General features: G+C 41.1%; 2 protein-coding genes across 2 annotated transcripts in view; both read left to right on the top strand.

The window, feature by feature from the left end:
• Nucleotides 1-13,858, top strand: part of CHD8 (chromodomain helicase DNA binding protein 8) — a 54,463-nt gene extending 40,605 nt beyond the window's left edge. The window contains exons 18-37 of the mRNA XM_006835469.1: nt 922-1,089; nt 1,282-1,461; nt 1,599-1,709; nt 2,163-2,362; nt 2,596-2,795; nt 2,900-3,056; nt 3,139-3,228; nt 3,469-3,572; nt 4,094-4,223; nt 5,421-5,496; nt 5,939-5,993; nt 6,315-6,522; nt 7,133-7,341; nt 7,432-8,151; nt 8,372-8,523; nt 8,810-9,112; nt 10,112-10,225; nt 10,417-10,596; nt 10,995-11,111; nt 13,292-13,858. Of these exons, the coding sequence (XP_006835532.1) occupies nt 922-1,089; nt 1,282-1,461; nt 1,599-1,709; nt 2,163-2,362; nt 2,596-2,795; nt 2,900-3,056; nt 3,139-3,228; nt 3,469-3,572; nt 4,094-4,223; nt 5,421-5,496; nt 5,939-5,993; nt 6,315-6,522; nt 7,133-7,341; nt 7,432-8,151; nt 8,372-8,523; nt 8,810-9,112; nt 10,112-10,225; nt 10,417-10,596; nt 10,995-11,111; nt 13,292-13,858 (4,041 nt within the window). The remainder of the gene's footprint in view (nt 1-921; nt 1,090-1,281; nt 1,462-1,598; nt 1,710-2,162; nt 2,363-2,595; nt 2,796-2,899; nt 3,057-3,138; nt 3,229-3,468; nt 3,573-4,093; nt 4,224-5,420; nt 5,497-5,938; nt 5,994-6,314; nt 6,523-7,132; nt 7,342-7,431; nt 8,152-8,371; nt 8,524-8,809; nt 9,113-10,111; nt 10,226-10,416; nt 10,597-10,994; nt 11,112-13,291) is intronic.
• Nucleotides 13,859-15,253: 1,395 nt separating this feature from the next.
• SUPT16H (suppressor of Ty 16 homolog (S. cerevisiae)) overlaps nt 15,254-19,259 on the top strand; it is a 42,604-nt gene continuing 38,598 nt past the window's right edge. The window contains 1 exon segment of the mRNA XM_006878316.1: nt 15,254-15,462. Within this exon segment, the coding sequence (XP_006878378.1) occupies nt 15,397-15,462 (66 nt within the window). The 5' untranslated portion in view covers nt 15,254-15,396.

The raw sequence follows: 19,259 nt of genomic DNA on the forward strand, positions 1-19,259 counted from the left end.
CAGAATCACAGTGTCTGAGAAAGACTGATTTTCCAAAGATTATGAATTATTTATTTACTGAGGAGTGGCAGTGTAGATCAGGGGCCAGCAAATTTTTTCTATAAGGGGAAATATTTTAGGTGTTGCAAGCTGTTTCTGTTGTAACTACACCCTTCCCTCACTACCCACTATCTCGTTATCTGATAGTTCACATTTATGATAATAGTAAAATATCTATTATTCAACTGTTTTCTGAAATAATCATTCATGTCTGGCAGTAATTAATGCTGGGATATAACCTGAGCTTCTTATTGTTGCAAAGTGCTGTCGAGTCATTTTCTACTCATAGTGACCCTGTGTATTGTGTTTCTAAGGACCAGCTACAGGGTTTGAACCGCCAACCTCATGGTTCATAGTCCAGTGCTTATCCTATAGCACCACAACCAGGAGTCCAGCCCAAGCTTAGTTAAGTTTATATGTCAACTTAGCTGGGCTATGGTTCTCGGTGGTTTGATAATTACGTAGTGATGTAATTTAACAGTTATGTAATGATGTAGTTAGTCATGTCCTCCATTTTGTGATCTGATGTGATTATCCTGCATTTTTGTGTAACACTGATTTTTACCTGATGACATAGTCTTTGAAACCTAACCGTAACAATGAGAGATGTTGTCCCCTTTGTTCTTGACACAGAAATAGTTTTTAGTACATTAACAAATGTATGTGGCCTGTTAGGATATTTTCTTAGACTCTGGTCTTTATGATGGAATAATAATTTCATCGTGAAACTCCTTTTTTATTTTAATTTTTAGTTGATCTCATGATTGCCTTATAAGATGCGAAAGAATTTTGTGAATTTGTATATTGTATCCTTTGGTTTTCCTTGTTAATTTTATATTCTCTCACTTTTTCATTCCTTTTTTTTTAAAAAAAAAATACCAGGCCCAAGCACGGTGTCATCGAATTGGGCAGAGTAAAGCTGTGAAAGTGTACCGTCTTATCACTCGTAATTCCTATGAGAGAGAGATGTTTGATAAGGCAAGCCTCAAGTTGGGATTGGATAAGGCTGTGCTTCAGTCGATGAGTGGCCGGGATGGCAACATTACTGGAGTGAGTACTCTTAGTCTGTACAACCTGTGCAATACAGCACAGTGATTGTTGAAGACAAAAGCTATTTTTGCTTAGGAATCTGAATACCTTGTTTATATTTTTAATTATTTCTTGAAATATAATAGCTAAACTATTATGGTGTAGTTTGATACACTCTTGGTATTCTTGTCATCTTTCTATTGGTTTATTCAGATCCAACAGTTCTCCAAGAAAGAGATTGAAGATCTATTAAGAAAAGGAGCCTACGCAGCCATAATGGAGGAAGATGATGAAGGCTCCAAATTTTGTGAAGAGGACATTGACCAGATCTTGTTAAGACGTACTACAACTATCACTATTGAATCTGAAGGAAAAGGTTCTACCTTTGCTAAGGTGTGTTCTACTTGTGCCAGAGGTAGAGACAGAAATTTTTAGGATTTAAATATAGTTTTTAAATGTAGTTGTTGGTTTCCTATTGCTTTAACAAATAGTATGATCACTTGTACCTCTGTGCTTTTGTTCCTCAATAGGCAAGCTTTGTTGCATCTGAAAATAGAACAGATATTTCTCTAGATGACCCCAACTTTTGGCAGAAGTGGGCCAAAAAGGCAGACCTAGACATGGATCTACTTAATAGCAAGGTGAGCTTATTTTGCTTTTAGGAAGGGAGTATCACAGAAGACAAACTGTTTCCAGGAGTCTTTATAGCTACTTGATTCTTCCAATGCTAACCTTCGTTTTTGCTATGGTATAATATATAAAGGGCCACTGTAGAAAATTTCTACAGTTATGGTAGCTGGGCACCATCCATTTCTTCTGATCTGATTGCAAAGGAGGCACTTGTTCTTGGAGACAGTTAACTGCACATTCCATATCCTTCTATTCTTGCCTCTCCTTCTTCCTCTGTTTCTCCAGGTGATTAGAAATCAGTTGTTCTTTCCTGGATGGATACTTACTCAATTTAGGTTTTAAGTCCTAAATAATCTCTTTGGGTGTCTAAATGTGTCACACTCAAGACTATTTCAGTCTATGGTTGTCATAAGTCCTTCCCCACGAGCGTATCATGTAAAGTGTTACTTCTCTTCTCTGCATAGAATAACTTGGTGATTGACACACCTAGAGTACGAAAACAGACCCGTCACTTCAGTACTCTGAAAGATGATGATCTTGTGGAATTCTCTGATTTGGAGAGTGAGGATGATGAGCGTCCTCGCTCCCGCCGTCATGACCGTCATCATCATGCCTATGGGCGCACTGACTGCTTTCGGGTGGAAAAGCACCTCCTGGTGTATGGGTAAGAACCTGTGCAATCAGAGATAGTGCCTCTCCTACCCGATAGATTGCCTGTGTGCCTTTCAAAGTGGAGGCTATGACCCATGAGTGGTTAATATGAAAAACTGCCTCTGGAGAGAGAATTTATTCTTTTATGACTTATTGTCATGATCTGTTTATCTTTAACTTCTGGAACATCATTGAGTGAGAGCCCCCAGAAAAATACTAATTTATTATCCTTTTCTGTTTCTCAAGCTGGGGACGGTGGCGAGATATCTTGTCTCATGGACGTTTCAAACGACGAATGACTGAGCGAGACGTGGAGACAATTTGCCGGGCTATTCTTGTGTACTGTCTTCTACACTATCGCGGGGATGAAAACATCAAAGGCTTTATTTGGGACTTGATTAGCCCTGCTGAAAATGGCAAGACAAAAGAATTGCAGAATCATTCAGGTAATTATCAACTCATTACTTTTTTTCTTTCTTTTGGTTATGTACTCCTTTTCAGGTCCAAGAGTTTTTCTCAATCCAAGTCTTTGATGTCTCCCCTTCCCCAGGTCTCTCTATCCCTGTACCCCGTGGACGCAAGGGGAAAAAAGTAAAGTCACAAAGCACTTTTGATATCCATAAGGCAGATTGGATCCGGAAATATAACCCTGACACTCTGTTCCAAGATGAGAGTTATAAGAAGCACCTGAAACATCAATGTAATAAGTAAGGATGAAGTTTAGCAAAGACTAAAGAATTTTCCGTCTCAAACATTCTACATTATTATTGACCCAGCTCTTCCTTCCAGGGTGCTGTTGCGAGTACGAATGCTTTACTACCTAAGACAGGAGGTTATTGGAGACCAGGCAGAGAAGGTGTTAGGGGGTGCCATTGCCAGGTAGTGTGCTCTAATTTTCTTTATACCCTATCTTATTTAAGGAAAGATTGGTTTGCTCTTTGAAATAACATTTTCTACTATCTTTGAGATGTATGATCATATCACGTTCATAATCCTATATTTTATACCATTTGGAGAAAATAGGAATGCTTTAAGCTTTTAATTCAGTAATAGTCTTTCCAAAGATGACTTTTTAATTCCATTCATTGCTGTGCTGACCCTGCCCTTTTCTGCCTTTAGTGAGATTGACATATGGTTCCCAGTAGTGGATCAGTTGGAGGTTCCAACAACATGGTGGGATAGTGAGGCTGACAAGTCCCTGCTCATTGGGGTTTTTAAACATGGTAAGTGTCTTCTCATTGCATATTCCTTCCCTACTGAAGCTCTATGTGCACAAATGGAACATTTACCAAAATGCTCATGACTAATAACTGAGTGTGAAAGTACTTATTGACTCTCTAGAGTAGGACAGGTACTATAAATAGATATTCAACAAAGACCAGGATTCTTAAAGTCATTAGTTATAAAGCTCTTTGTGACTTTCATTGCTGCTAAAGTGGTGTTTGTGCATTAATGTGCTGGACCACAAGGTCTGTTTGAATTGCAAGATTGGCAATTCAAGCTCACCAGCCGCACCTTGGAAACCTTATACAGGGTTGCTATGAGTCAGAACCTCCTCCATGGCACTAACAACAACCAATAATAATGCAACCAAGTAGTAGTGTTAACATTTTTAACTATATTTTGTATTGTGGAGGAAAATAGCCTATGTAAATCTCATTATTTGAGCAGGAAACAAGTAAGCATAAACCTGAGCTAGGCAAAATGGATCTGTAATTTTCATTAACTGGCCTTTTTCTTCTAGGCTATGAGAAATATAACACCATGAGAGCAGACCCAGCCTTATGTTTCTTGGAAAAGGCTGGCCGACCAGATGACAAGGCCATTGCAGCAGAACATCGAGTTTTGGATAATTTCTCTGACATTGTAGAAGGGTAAGCATTGATTTTTAGATCTCTTAAGGCTCTAAGTCCAACCTGTGAAAGCTGTTAGTTTGTGCTGTAAACTAACATAACTTTAGATTTAACAAAACCCATTGAGATTCTTAAGGGTAGTTATTATTTATCATGAATGATACAGCCCTAACAAAGAATGGAACCAACGGAAAGAACTGCAAAAACTTTCTTACACCATACAACTGAAGCTGGATCTAAGGATGAAAGTTACTATTACTCCCAAATGGCTAGTTTGGTGTTTTTGTTTTATAGAGCTCTCTTTACAGACACTGTACATGATCGGGATAAGTGGTACTCCTGAAACATGACAGCCAGGCAGCTCTCCTCTTTAGTTACTCTAGTAGAGCCTCAAGGAATTTTCACCTAGGATTTATCCTCTATGAGTGCTCTCTGGTGTGGCGCTGTAGGATAAGCACTGGACTGCTAACTGCAAGGTTGATTGTTCAGACCCACCAGCGACTACTTGGAAACCCAACACAGGGTCACTATGATTCAATGGTACTTAACAACTGAAGTAAATAGTCTGGCACATTTTTTTTGCCTGGGTATATGCCCTGATGATGAGTTGCCATGCTAATACTGAGCCACCAGGTAGGGCAATGTTGCCCTAGTTTGGGTGCCAGTGAGTTTAACAAAACTTCTCATATGGAGACCTGAGGGGCATGTGAAATAGTTGTCATGTTTTGAAAATACCCACTCCTCATCAAGAGTTTTCTTTTTGATGATCACAACCACAGTTTGTTTAGTGTAGGACTCACTGATATTCCTCAAAGGAAATTGAGTCATTTGTTCATTCCAGATCATTTATTCTCACCCTTCTTTTCATTAGGTCAAAGTGCTTAAAAACAAACATTTAAGAATACATCCCCCATTCAAATGAAATAACAGAAAAGTAAATAGTGGTGGGGTTGTGGATGAAAGGTTAAACAAAAAAAAAAAGTGCTATCAAGAGAAAGGAAATTTTTCAATATCGAGCCGTCTATAATAGCATTTAGTCACTTTGTTGTAGTTTTTTTTTCTCTTGGATGTTGTACCATAGTTTATCATCTGTCCTGACATTCCTTGGAGCAGAAAAGAAAAGGTTGGATTGTGTGCTTGACCAGGTCTTCATCCTAGGTTTCTCTAATCATATAAGCTATATCATTAACATATTTTTGTGCCTCTGGATAATTTTAGGGTTGACTTTGATAAGGATTGTGAAGATCCTGAATATAAACCACTCCAGGGTCCTCCGAAGGACCAAGATGATGAGGTAAGGAATTCTCATTTAAGCCAAGCTTTAATTACTAAAAAACTCATCTTCCATCCTCTGAATCCTAAAGTATATTGACCTATTCGTTCATTTATGATAAATTAATAGTGGAAAAGAATCACCATTTAAGATTATAAAGTATTAATTCAAAAGACTGTAGTGACAGCCATGGATGACCCGGGATGACTTTGAGAAGGAGGTGGGACCCAAGCTGGACCCAAGTACTTGACTACTGAATTCTGGAATCTCTATAACTTCAAACTATTAATAAAAACTTAGATTTCAGGATTTACTACTTGTTCTACTTTTTACTTGGTTGCTTCCAAATTTTTGTGAGCCTTTCTGTCATTGGAAATTTTTCTTTATCCTTTGGTGGTTTGATTGTCAACTTTTCTCCCTTACTCTCCTCCTTCCATCCTTTGGGGTGGCGTTCCTTCTCTAGGGTGACCCCTTGATGATGATGGATGAGGAGATTTCAGTGATTGATGGAGATGAAGGTAAAGTTCTAAGTTAACTAGTACAATTTTGTATGAGGTTGGGGAAATTTTGACTGAATTCTATCTTACCATATGATTTCTAAGAGGTTTGCCTTTAGGTGAGTTTAGATAGCAGCATTAACTGGATTACTTGAAATACCAGTGGTATGGCGCTGTAGAATAAGCAGTTGACTGCTGACCACAAGGTTGGTGGTTCAAACCCACCATCCCCTTTTTGAAACCCTATACAAGGTCACTAAGAGTCAGAACCGACCCAGACAACCTTCACAACAATTAGAACCCTTTCTGTACTTCCTGTTCATTTTACTTTGCTTCCTGTAGCCCAGGTGACCCAACAGCCAGGCCATCTATTCTGGCCTCCGGGCTCTGCCCTGACAGCTAGGCTTCGGCGACTTGTAACAGCCTATCAGCGCAGCTACAAAAGAGAGCAGATGAAGATAGAGGCTGCAGAACGTGGGGACCGGCGACGGAGGCGTTGTGAGGCAGCCTTTAAACTAAAAGAAATTGCACGGCGGGAGAAACAGCAAAGGTACAATAAGATTTCAATTTTGGGTTGAGCTGAAAGATTGTCTTCAACTATGGGCCTGATACAAGGGGGTTTCAGAAAGTTCGTGGAAAATTCCATTGTCTTTTATTTATGAATGTTTTAAGCCTGCTCATATTTACAACATCTTAGGAAGGATTTATTTAGAACTCTACAGAGAAACAAATTCCTCTGGTGTGGTGCTATAGGATAATCACTGGACTGCTCAACACTGGGTCAGCAGTTCAAGCTCACAAGCTGCTTGGGTCACTATAAGCCAGAGTCAACTCGATGGCACTTAAAAACAACAATACCTTTGGAGACCTGATGTGGCACTGTAGGATAAGTATTACACTGTTAACCATAGGGTGATGGGTTTCAATCCCACCAGCTCCCCCTTGGGGACCCTATATAGGGTCACTGTGAGTCAGAACTGACTCAATGGTACTGGACAATAGCAATAATACCTCTCTTACTGTCTTCTGGGACTTTTTTTCCTCATCTACAGTCAGTTTTTGTTATTCTTGGGTCATGTGTATTTGAAACAGTACTAAGCAGTAACCGGGTTTCTGTGGTCTTTCTGATCTATGTTGTCATATTCTTCTTTTCTTTGTAGATGGACAAGGCGTGAACAAACTGATTTCTATCGGGTTGTGTCTACCTTTGGTGTTGAGTATGACCCTGACACCATGCAGTTCCATTGGGATCGCTTCCGCACTTTTGCCCGACTAGACAAGAAAACAGATGAGAGCCTAACCAAGTACTTCCATGGCTTTGTGGCCATGTGCCGCCAAGTGTGCCGTCTTCCCCCGGCAGCTGGTGATGGTAAGTTAGACTTAGAGATTCTAGGGTGATTGGGAATGGATGGCAAAAAAACCAACTCCTACATTTCTACTTCACCCATATGTCTTGCAGAACCCCCGGACCCTAACCTGTTCATTGAGCCCATCACTGAAGAGAGAGCCTCACGGACTCTCTACCGTATTGAATTGCTTCGGCGCCTACGGGAGCAAGTTTTGTGCCATCCCCTTTTGGAAGATAGGCTATCATTATGTCAGCCTCCTGGTCCTGAATTACCCAAATGGTGGGAGCCTATTCGGCATGATGGGGAGCTTCTACAAGGAGCCGCCCGTCATGGGGTGAGCCAAACAGACTGCAACATTATGCAGGATCCAGAATTCTCTTTTCTGGCTGCCCGTATGAATTATATGCAGAACCATCAGGCAGGAGCACCTGCTCCATCCCTATCACGCTGCTCAACTCCGCTGCTGCACCAGCAGTATACCTCGCGCACTGCCTCACCACTGCCCTTGCGTCCAGATGCTCTTGTTGAAAAGCCACCTGAGGAGACAGCTGCCCAGGTCCCCAGTTTGGAGAGTCTGACCTTAAAACTAGAGCATGAAGTGATGGCCAGGAGCCATCCAACTCCACAAGACTATGAGATGCGAGTAACTTCCTCTGATGCAACGCCTCTGGTTTCCCGGAGTGTTCCACCAGTCAAACTGGAGGACGAGGATGATTCAGACTCTGAGCTGGACTTGAGCAAGCTGTCACCATCATCCTCTTCTTCCTCATCCTCATCCAGCTCCAGCACCAGCACTGATGAGAGTGAGGACGAGAAGGAAGCAAAGCTAAGTGAGTGCATGTGACAGGCAATTGACCCTCTTTACTGTTTTCCACTTCTCGGCTCTTTCCTTTGTTTTCTAAATGCATCCTTTGAAGGAGAATCAAATTTTGATTTCATAGAATGTCAGAAGAGTTATTTTATTTGGAGGGCCTTCGTTCATAACTCATATAACATTCCACTGTAACGTTATTCTTTCCTCTTTGCTCATACATTCTATGTGATCTTCAGCTGCTGACCGGTCCCACTCAAAGCTGTATGATGAAGAAAGTCTCCTGTCCCTTACTATGTCCCAAGATGGATTCCCAAATGAAGATGGAGAACAAATGACCCCAGAGCTTTTGCTGCTTCAGGAAAGACAAAGAGCCTCTGAATGGCCCAAGGTAACAGCATCATTCCTGGAAATGTAGACTCCAGAAATAGAGTGCAACATTTATGTATAGGGAATAAGGAACAGATGGTTCTGGTTTCTTTATTAATTGTGTTTAGTGCTACATGTTTGTTTGTTTGTTTGTTTTTACTTATATGGCCTGATAGTTTGGATTACCAGCATCCTTTATGCCTTACAATTTTACTTATACTAGTAGCAACAGCATTATTGTTTGTCACAGGATCACATAGCCAGTTCTCAGGCCCTAAAACCCATATTGGTTTCCTTTTCCCAATCAGGATCGTGTACTGATAAACCGTATTGACCTCGTCTGCCAGGCTGTACTCTCAGGGAAGTGGCCTTCTAGCCGTCGGAGCCAGGAAATGGTAACAGGAGGAATCCTGGGGCCGGGCAACCACTTACTAGACAGTCCCTCATTGACCCCAGGAGAATATGGTGACTCTCCAGTCCCCACACCACGCAGTAGCAGTGCAGCTTCCATGGCAGAGGAAGAAGCATCCGCAGTCAGCACAGCAGCAGCCCAGTTCACCAAACTTCGTCGAGGCATGGATGAGAAGGAATTTACAGTTCAGATCAAAGATGTAAGCACAGCATTTAGTCATTGGGAAGGGAGGAAGGAAGCTTTACTCTTGGCACACTAGTTTTATTAACTAGATACCAAACATTTGGTGAGCTAAATTTAAAAATGATAGCTTACCATACTAGTTGGCGGTTGAGTTGCCTCCAACTCATGGTAACCCTTCATATGTCAGACTAAAACTATGAAGAGGAGAAAGAGAACATTTTATAGCGGTCACAAAGGTCACTTCAGGAAACGACGCTGGAAGTATAAACAAAGGGTTTAAACTTGAACTAGATTGAAATAAGCAATACTTGTGAAGAAAATGTAATTGACAAAAGTATTCTTTTTGAATGACTCATTTCTAGATCTACAACTGGTTTTTAAAAACCTAAACTCAAATTATAAGAAAGCTGTTACAATGATTCTTAGGTATCATGTTGTTGTTATGTACTGTCCAGTTGGTTCTGACTAATAACAAACCTTTAGAGTTTCCAAGGCTTTTTAAAATCTGTGGGAGTAGAAAGTCTCATTTTTCTCCCACTGAAGTAATATGGGCCTCACTAAAAAGAAGAGGTCATTCTTACGGAAATTAGGTCAGTATTGTTACTCTTTTGTTTATAGATAATTAAAAAAAAAATGTTCCCCATCCCTAATACTCGTCTATTAAACCTGTTAACTGACTATTAAGTACTTAAATAAGAAACTTTTTTATGTTAGCATGTGAGAGCAATATCATGATTTTGCCTCTGTGATGACACCCATGCTAATATTGAGACACCAGATGGGGATTTGACCTTGCATCGGATGTTACTGATGTACATTCTTCTCCTAGATTTACTGAGGGACACTAAGGAAAAAGTATGCAGATTTCATATTTCCAACTTAAACCCTTTAGTCAGATGGGTTTCCTTCTCATAATCATTGATATAAGAGGGTTATCGTTAGCTCAGGTCCCCCAACATTTACTCTGTTGTTTAAAAACTTGTGCCATTCTTGGTTATGTGGGGTGTCTTCTTAGGAGGAAGGATTGAAGTTAACATTCCAGAAGCACAAGTTGATGGCTAATGGAGTAATGGGAGATGGACATCCACTGTTTCATAAAAAGAAGGGGAACAGAAAGAAGTTAGTGGAGGTGAGTGGCAGTGAAACTTTTTACTGCGATGATTAGATAAGTTCTTTTTATTCCCAGTAATTGACGAAGGCAGTTGGGATTGAGGGACGAGAAGATACTAGTTATCTTATGGCTACCAATGGCTCTGCTCCCTCTCCCTCCCTGCCTCAGAGAAGAGTATGTGCTCATGGGGGTGGATTCTGGGTTTGCAGCTGGAGGTGGAGTACATGGAAGAGCCTAATCACCTTGATGTGGACCTGGAGACCCGGATTCCTGTCATCAATAAGGTGGATGGTACTTTGCTGGTGGGTGAGGATGCCCCTCGCCGGGCTGAACTGGAGATGTGGTTACAGGGTCATCCAGAGTTTGCTGTCGATCCCCGATTTCTAGCGGTGAGTGGCAGTTCTATCCAGCAGCATTTAAAGTCATTCTTTCGGTATTTAAGCTGTGCAAAAGGGATAAAGCATGCCATATTATGTCACTGTTCCTGCATTTGAAAAAAAACAAGGGTAATACCCAGTCTTTCTACCTCACAGAATAGCGAGGACAAAATAAAATGTGAAAAGCACTTCTTCTTAAACTAAAAGCTATGTAAACATTTACTATTAAACTATTATATAAACCACCTCATTTAAAAAAAAACTTTTTTTTTTTTGATACCCAATTGAAAGTATTTTTCTACTAGGACTCATGTAATAGGCATTTTTGTGTAATAAAAGACACTAGTAACAATAGTTCACTTTAGAGAAGATTTATATACCTCTAGAGTAACTGATATTCTCCATTGCAGTATATGGAGGATCGCAGAAAACAGAAGTGGCAGAGATGTAAAAAAAATAATAAGGCAGAATTGAACTGTTTGGGAATGGAACCAGTACAGAGAGCTAACTCTAGGAATGGAAAAAAGGTGAGAGAGACTAGAACATTACTATTCTCTTCCCTGTGGCTTGAAATTATTTATTACTGTTGATCTTTTCTTTGGTATATGTTTCTGAGAGGAATGATCTTCAATTAACAAAGAAACTAGGTATTTTATTGGTGTTTTTGTAGCCCTGAGATATCTTCATCTATGTTGTTGTCATTAAGTGCTGTCCAGTCGGTTCCAACCATAGTGACCCGAAACTTGCAGCTCAAACTGACCTTTCGGTCCCATACATTATCCTGCAACACCAGGAACTCCATCGAAGAACATAAAATTCTCAACACTGATACACTTTAATCTTATTAAAATGTAAGAATTCTAAGGATATATTGGAAAGAACCTTTAGGGCCTTATCTTGCTTGTCTACTGAATAAGTATTGGGTGGGAAAATCTTTTAACTTTTAAATTTTTTCTGAAAAATAGTTTCTTTAAAATTTGTGATTTTATTTATTTTAGAAATGATTGGGGGACCCCTAACAAGGAAAGCGTCATGGGATTTCCCAGCATGTAAGAGGTTGCTGTTTGTTCTTGTTAAGTGCCATTGACTCAGTTCCAACTCATAGCGACCTCTATATAGGGGTTCCAAGGAACAGCTGGTGAACTTGAACCTCCGACCTTGAGGTTCAGACCGACCTTGCAGTCCAGTGCATTAATTCATGTAAGAGATTGAGAATTACTAATAACATGCCAATGTAATTGGTGTGGCCCTGTAGGATAAGCACTAGACTGCATGTTTTGCCATTAAATTATTCCATTTTTTTTTCAAATGTACTGAAGTTTTTATCATGGTTATAGACTATTTTTGTATAATAAATACCCATAGCTTCTTCCTTTTTCTCTTAAAATAGAACTGCAAGATTTTTTCTTGGCTATACTTTATGTAATAGTTGTATTTTTGAAATGTATATAAATTATGATTTGGTAAGCAGTCATTTAAAATGGATTAGCACTTAAACTTTAATCATTATGCTTTATGTACTCATTTTCCATTAGATTTTTAATGTAAATTTAAATTTTTTTTAACTACATGGTGTATCTTTTAACAAAACTAAGTATTAATGAACAATGTCTCTTCTAGTTCTCACAAATTCCAAGGAGAAAATTATTTTGTATATGCTGTGTCCTTGTGTGGAGTCCTGGTGTGGCTTTGGGATAAAACACTGGACCTCAAGGTGGTTTGAGCCATAAGGTCAGCGGTTCAAATTCACCAGCTGTCCCTTGTAAATCCTGTATAGGGTGTCTATGAATCAGAACTGAAAGACAGCAGTTAACAACAGCATGTCCTTGTGTGACACTGTAGGTTAAGTACTGGACTGCAAGGTCAATTTGAACTACAAAGTCAGTGATTCACACTCACCAACTGCTCCTCAAAACCCTGTACAGGGTTGGCTATGAGTCGGAACCGACTTGATGACACTTAACAATAACCAATTTGACGGCTCTGGTAATGTAGTGGTTATGAATTGGGCTGCTAACATCAAGGTCGAAAGTTTGAAACTATCAGCTATTTCGCAGGAGAAAGATGAGGCTTTCTGCTCCTGTAAAGATTTGCAGCCTCGGAAACCCTGTGCAGGGTCACTGTGAGTCGGAACCGACTCTATGGTATTTAACAACAACAACAAAAAATACTCAGGACTCCTGGTGTGGCGCTGTAGAATCAGCCCTGGACTGTGAACCCCAAGGTTGGTTGTTCAAACCCACCAGCTGCTCCTCAGAAACCCTGTAGAGGGTTGCTGTGAGTCGGAACCGACTCGAAGGCACTTAACAATAACAGCAACAGTGATACTCAGAGAAGTCCAGGTATGGATATACACTGGACTGCTTGTAACTGCAAGGTAGGCAGTTGCAGCTGCTCCTTGGAAACCCTATACAGGGTCACTGTATGAGTCGGGACTGACTGTATGGCACTTAACAACAAATGTTACTCAGAGAGAGTCCTCGTAGGTTAAGCATTAGACTGTTAACTAAAATGTTAGCAATTCACACCCACCAGCCAATGAGGCTGCATGCTCCTATTAAAATTTTCAGTCTTGGAAACCCCAAGTAGCAGTTTGAAGAAGTGTTTCTAATCCAGAATAATCCAGAACTCTGTTGACATTTGGTTGTGGTGTTTTTTTGTTTTGTTTTTTGACTTCTTTTTACTTTTTTCTCTTCTCTTATTCCAGGGTCACCACTCTGAAACTGTGTTCAACCGGGTTTTACCGGGGCCTATTGCATCAGAGAGCAACAAGAAGCGGGCCCGTAGGATGCGACCAGACCTTTCTAAGATGATGGCCTTGATGCAGGGTGGAGGCACTGGATCCCTGTCTCTACATAACACCTTCCAGCATAGCAGTAGTGGCCTGCAGTCTGTGTCATCTCTGGGTCACAGCAGTGCTACTTCTGCATCTTTGCCTTTTATGCCGTTTGTGATGGGTGGTGCAGCATCATCCCCTCATGTAGACTCCAGCACCATGCTCCATCACCACCACCACCACCCTCACCCCCACCATCACCACCATCACCATCCTGGCTTGAGAGCCACTGGCTACCCTTCTTCACCAGCGACTACCACCTCTGGCACTGCCTTGCGGTTGCCACCACTGCAGCCTGAGGAGGACGATGAGGATGAGGATGAGGAAGATGATGATGATTTATCTCAGGGCTATGATAGCTCAGAAAGGGACTTCTCACTCATTGATGATCCTATGATGCCAGCCAACTCAGACTCCAGTGAAGATGCTGATGATTGAAGTCCCAGCATTGTCCCCATTGCTTGGGTGGCTGCTGTGTTTTCATTTACTCTGGCCCTTGGACTTTGGAGATGTGGGAGGGGCAGGGGAGATGTGGGGAGACCCAGGACTCCAGGAGGTGGAAAGGAAAAACAAAAACTTATACCTGATTACTCCCAAATTTGAGAGAATTGGGTGGGCTGGGGAACTCCTAAAATACTATACGACTACTTCCTCATTTCTGGGGAAGGAAAGGAGACTAGAGCAGCTGGTGCGCTCACCCCTCCCTAGACACCTCCATTAACCACAGACTATGTAGCGCTGGCCCTAGCCTCCGGCAGAGCCTGTTCCTGACCGAACTGTGGATACAGCTGGAGGGTCAGGAACTGTTACCCTCCTTCCCCTTGGCATTAATAAATTTAAGTTAATCCTTTTCCACTCTTCCCTTCTATATTGCTCAAACCCAATATAAATATTAATTTTAAGAATCAATGTTTATGGTGGGTAATTTCAATACCATTACCTTTAATTCTGATCCTGTTCATCCTAAATTAACCTTGGTTAGGGCAGACAAGTCAAGTGCATTAAACAGGGAAGGATGTCCAGCTTGCTAAAGGCAAGGCAATGATTTAAATTGTAGGCAAAAAATGTTCCAGATTCAAATGCTTAAATAGAGACTCTCAAGCAGGAAGAATTTCGTCAAAACTATGAATGTTTTGTTTCAAATGAACTGAAATAATGGTGCTTTGGGGGAAGCTTTAAGAATGGTGTTACTTCTCATTAACTGCGACATGGGAACTAACTCATGACTTGCGGCGAAGGGTTGTGAAAAAGAATGGGTATGTTTGTAGAGCCCTTTAAGTACTTAATTCCCAAGGCTCGCCTATCATTCAGTGCCTAAAATGAAGTCCAGGCAGTATTTTCCTTTCTATGGCCAAGTCCTTTCCCCATAGCTTGTGGAGTCCCTGGCCTAGCGGCTTGGCACTGAATATCCTTCCAAGCCCTGGAGCACCAGAGGTTTTTGCTTCCCCACCATTTCTAAGACGCAAACCCGGTTAAGCTGTAGTCTTCCCACACCCCTCAGACTGCAGATCCCGCTCTAGTTGACGGGGCGGAGCTATTGCGCCCGCGCGCGGCATCTCGAACGGGGCGGGGCTGGGACGCCGGCCTCCTGCCGCCTTCCCTTGCCCAGCGGCTGTCTTCGCGGCCTAAAGCCGTAGTGCCAGTAAACCGCGGCGGGGATTAGCGTCAGGTGATGACGTCTACTGGCGTGTGGCTGTGGCGAAGTTAAAACCCTTGGAAACTCTTGATTTTTTTTCTGCGTTGACTGTTGAGTTTATTACTCTTGATCCTTCCCCGCAAATCTCTGGAAAGAGAAATTGAGGGGGTCGGCGGGGGGAGGGTTGGAAAGCTGTAGGGACCCGGAAGCGGAAAAGGCATTTTTGAGGTCGATACTTCCGGGTCACTGGGGGAGTGCGGGATTCCGGGGCCGAGAACTGTTGGTGGAACCGGGACCTCGCGTGATTCTCGGAACCCGAGGAGGACCGGCGTCTGGGGCTATGGCTGTGACTCTGGACAAAGACGCTTATTACCGGCGAGTGAAGAGACTGTACAGCAATTGGCGGGTGAGGAAGATCCCGTAATTTTCCCTAGGGAGCCCCCCTCCACCATCCCATAATAGCCCGGTTTCTCGGCGCCCTTTTTTCCCTTTCCATGAGGAATTCCTGGATTCAGTGTAGCTCCCGTTTCGTTGCTCCTAAATAACCCGCCGCAGGGGGCCACTAGTACTGCACCTTAATTGGGACTCTCCCTAAACCCCCCTGCCCGACGGCCATTCCCCATCTTCCCCTCGTGCAGGACCCCGTCATGTAAAACAGCCACCTCTTGCAGTTTCTTCCCGCCCTGGAAGAGGCATCCGCCTTCCCTCCCACTCTGTGATCACGTCTTGCTGCCCCCTCCTGCAGTGATCACACGCACCCACGCACTCCCGCTGCCCTTCCAGAGCCACAGGATTCCGCCCAAAGCCCCGCCAGAATTAAGAGTCATTTTCGTAAAGAAGGGGTATAGAGAAGGGTAAGCAGAATGTGGGGTAGGCTTTGGGTGTTTATCGTTTGCGGGGCTGTTGCTGGAGTTAAAGAGAAATTCTGCTCACGCGCAACCGCCTCATGTTGTAGGCCCTGCCGTGGATAATACAGACCTAATGCTGAAAATCTGAAGGCATTAATAGTACAAAATTCCCCAATGTGATGTCTAAAACTTCGTTGGTAGAAGGTCCGCGCACGTGTTCACAAAAAGAGCTGTTGGAGTTACCAGTTTCTTAAAGATTGACCCATCTTGCCGCACCAAACGTTCACGGTTAAAATTTGTGTTTGCTATAGTCATTTATTAACATGCCTCGTATTGCATCCCGTGGTGCAGCTTCAGTTGTCTAGTTTAAGTCTGGCTTCTGAACTCACAGGAAAGTAATAACTAATAAAGACTTTTTTAAACCTTCCTGACAAAAAATATCAGTTCTGACTTCAATATTGGAAGTTATCTTTCAACGTAATCCTTGACTGAAAACCAAACTATTAAAATTGTATCATTTTCCTACCACTCATTTTGAGTTCCCTGTACATGTTTCATCTTTTGAGTTAAGTGTGTTATATTATTCAAAGTTAAATGGGTTCTCTGTTGCCTTTTAAAATAAGAGCTCTATGGTAAAACAGGTGCTGAGCATGTTGTTTTTTTAAATAAATTGTTGGTTAACATCTGCCACATGTTTTTCACTATCATATTTATATTTAAACAAAAATCTGTGTTACAAAAAACCTTAGTGTTTTCTAAAGATTAATTAATACTAGTGTGCTGTTAAAAATCACAAGTTTTCTTCATCACTCATGGTTTCCCAAAGCACACACTTTTTATGTGAAAATTGTTTCTACTCCCAGCAATTTAGAGTTTAATTTAGAGCTCACAGTTCCCTGATATAATACATTCAAGATGTAAAAAACTATCCTGTGTAGGAAATGAGAGCTGCAAACATATTGGCTGACTTCTTCTCTAGTGCTAGTCTTTAAATCCAGTGAGGGAAAGAGAAGTTATTGACTTGCCCCACCAGTCTAATCATTTTATCAAGAAAAAAGCTCATTAAAATTTTATTGGTATGGAGCATAGTTCTGGAGCCACTGTGAGTTGGACCAACTCTCCAGCAACTGTTTAGTTAGTTTTTTAAAAACTTAACTGGCGCTCTAACTTCAATTTAATTTACAGGCTTTTTTTCCTCCAGGATGAATTCACTGGGATGTAATAAAAATGCCGGAATTTAATTTAAAGCTTAAACCACATAACTGATCTTGATATAATAGAAATAGTGCCAGTATGGGAATCTGAAATCTAGGGTCTTGTTGCAGCTTTATCCAGGTTGTTTCTAAACCATCATTTGGCTATTTTAGGCCTCATTTCCACAGCAATTATTAAAATACTGATGTTGTTCTGACTCATAGCAACCCTGAATTAGGTTTCTAAGGAGCAGCTGGTGGGTTTGAATTGCCAACTTTGTGGCTAGCAGTCCAGTGCTTATCTTATAGTCTTATATAGTCTTTACAATTTTAGCATGTGTTCTTTTGAGACACAAAAATCTAAGAAAATGTCAGTGAAAGAAAAATTTATGATGGTCCTCTAACTTAATGACATCATTGCAGTGGTGTTAGGTATTGATAACTTATGAGTCAGTCCTGTGTAAAATTGCCAATTATAAAAAACTTTATTCTTTTTCATAGCTCTGCAGAGCCCACCTGCAGAATTTCCATATAGTACTTCTAATCTGCTTCACCAAAGATCATAGTTTCCTGGGGATACATTTTTACACTGTAGGATCAGCACCGGACTGTGAACCACAAGGTTTGGAGTTCAGATGTACCAGATGCTCTTTGAGAACCCTATACAGGCCTTGAGTAGGAACTGACTTGACAGCACTTAACAACAATCCTTAGCTGTAGCAGAATGAGTAGAATAATAAAGTGCATTTTATACTTTTTCTTCCTTTACATTTACATTTATTTTTTCATTTCTGAATAAGAAACCACAACCATTTGCAATTGACTCAGTTCCAACTTAAGGCAACTTCATGTGTGTCTGCCTAGAACTAACTGTTCCAGAGGATTTTTATTGGTTGATTTTTTTTTTTTTTTTTAAAGAATTAGACCTTCAGCCCTTTCTTGCAGGGCACCTCTGTGTAGACTTCAAACCTCCAGCCTTTCAATTTGCAGCCAAGCAGTTAAACTCTACTCCAGTAAGAAAATAGAGTTGAAATAGGATAGGAACTTGAAGTTAACAGTATAAATCCCAAGCTTTATGCTGTCAGCTCACATTAAAAACAAAACAAAACAAAAAAAAACCTGTTACAATAAAATTGATTGGTTTGCGATTGCCACCCACTTTCAGCATAAGTCTTTCAAAACTGCTTTCAGCTCGCTCTTCACTTTGAGTTGTAGAGCATAAACTACTAAGCTAGTTTCTACCCCTGCCTTTTAAAAAGCTGAATGTAGAGAATGAATGTGTTACTTCTAATCTTGCCCTGTCTACAAGTTGAGCTTGCAAGGGTTAGGCTAATACGATAAAAACATTTCTTAGTTACAGTTTTTTTTATAACTTGGGTCCTAAAAATGATTGTAGTATCACACACTTAGCTGTTTGTGTAGAGAGTTATGAAAACTTGAAGCGTTCTATCTGATATTGTCATTGCAGAAATGAGAAAATGGACTCGGTGGAAAATCAAACAGTAGATCTCTACAGTGACAGTTTGGGTCTGGTGCAGACATTCCTGCCCCTTATTCAAGTTATAGCTTTTAAGAGCAGAAAAGGGGTTGGGCACACATGTATCAAATCTACATTGGAATGTCATAGGGGTTAGTGATGAGTCTTAGGAATGACCTGTGGACTTTTCTGGTCTTTTATATTCTCTGAGTCCTTCAAAGCTTGCCAGGCTTTTCATTATTATGATTTTCTTTTAAATTGGGAATGTTGTTGTTAAGTGCCATCGGGTCGGTTCTGACCCATAGCGACCCTGTACAGGGTTTCCAAGGGTGTAAATCTTTACGGGAGTAGAAAGCCTCATCTTTCTCCCGCAGAGCGGCTGGTAGTTTCGAACCGCTGACCTTAAGGTTCACAGCCCGATTCATAACCACTACGCTACCAGTATATACACCAAAATATTTACCAGCACAACTCCCACATTTACAGTTCAATGACATTACATTCTTTAGGTCCTGTGCCACCATTAATATTATCCTTTTCCAAATATCCTACTGCTGTTTGCATTAGCATAAATTAACCAGTGCTCACTCCTTTCCCTCGCCCACCCCACCCCTGGTAACTATTTATAATGTTTGGTTTCTATATATTTCCTTATTTCATATAAATCTGATATTTTTATTTTGCT

The sequence above is a fragment of the Chrysochloris asiatica genome, unplaced genomic scaffold (genome assembly GCF_000296735.1).
Source record: "Chrysochloris asiatica unplaced genomic scaffold, ChrAsi1.0 scaffold00017, whole genome shotgun sequence".
Taxonomy (NCBI): domain Eukaryota; kingdom Metazoa; phylum Chordata; class Mammalia; order Afrosoricida; family Chrysochloridae; genus Chrysochloris; species Chrysochloris asiatica.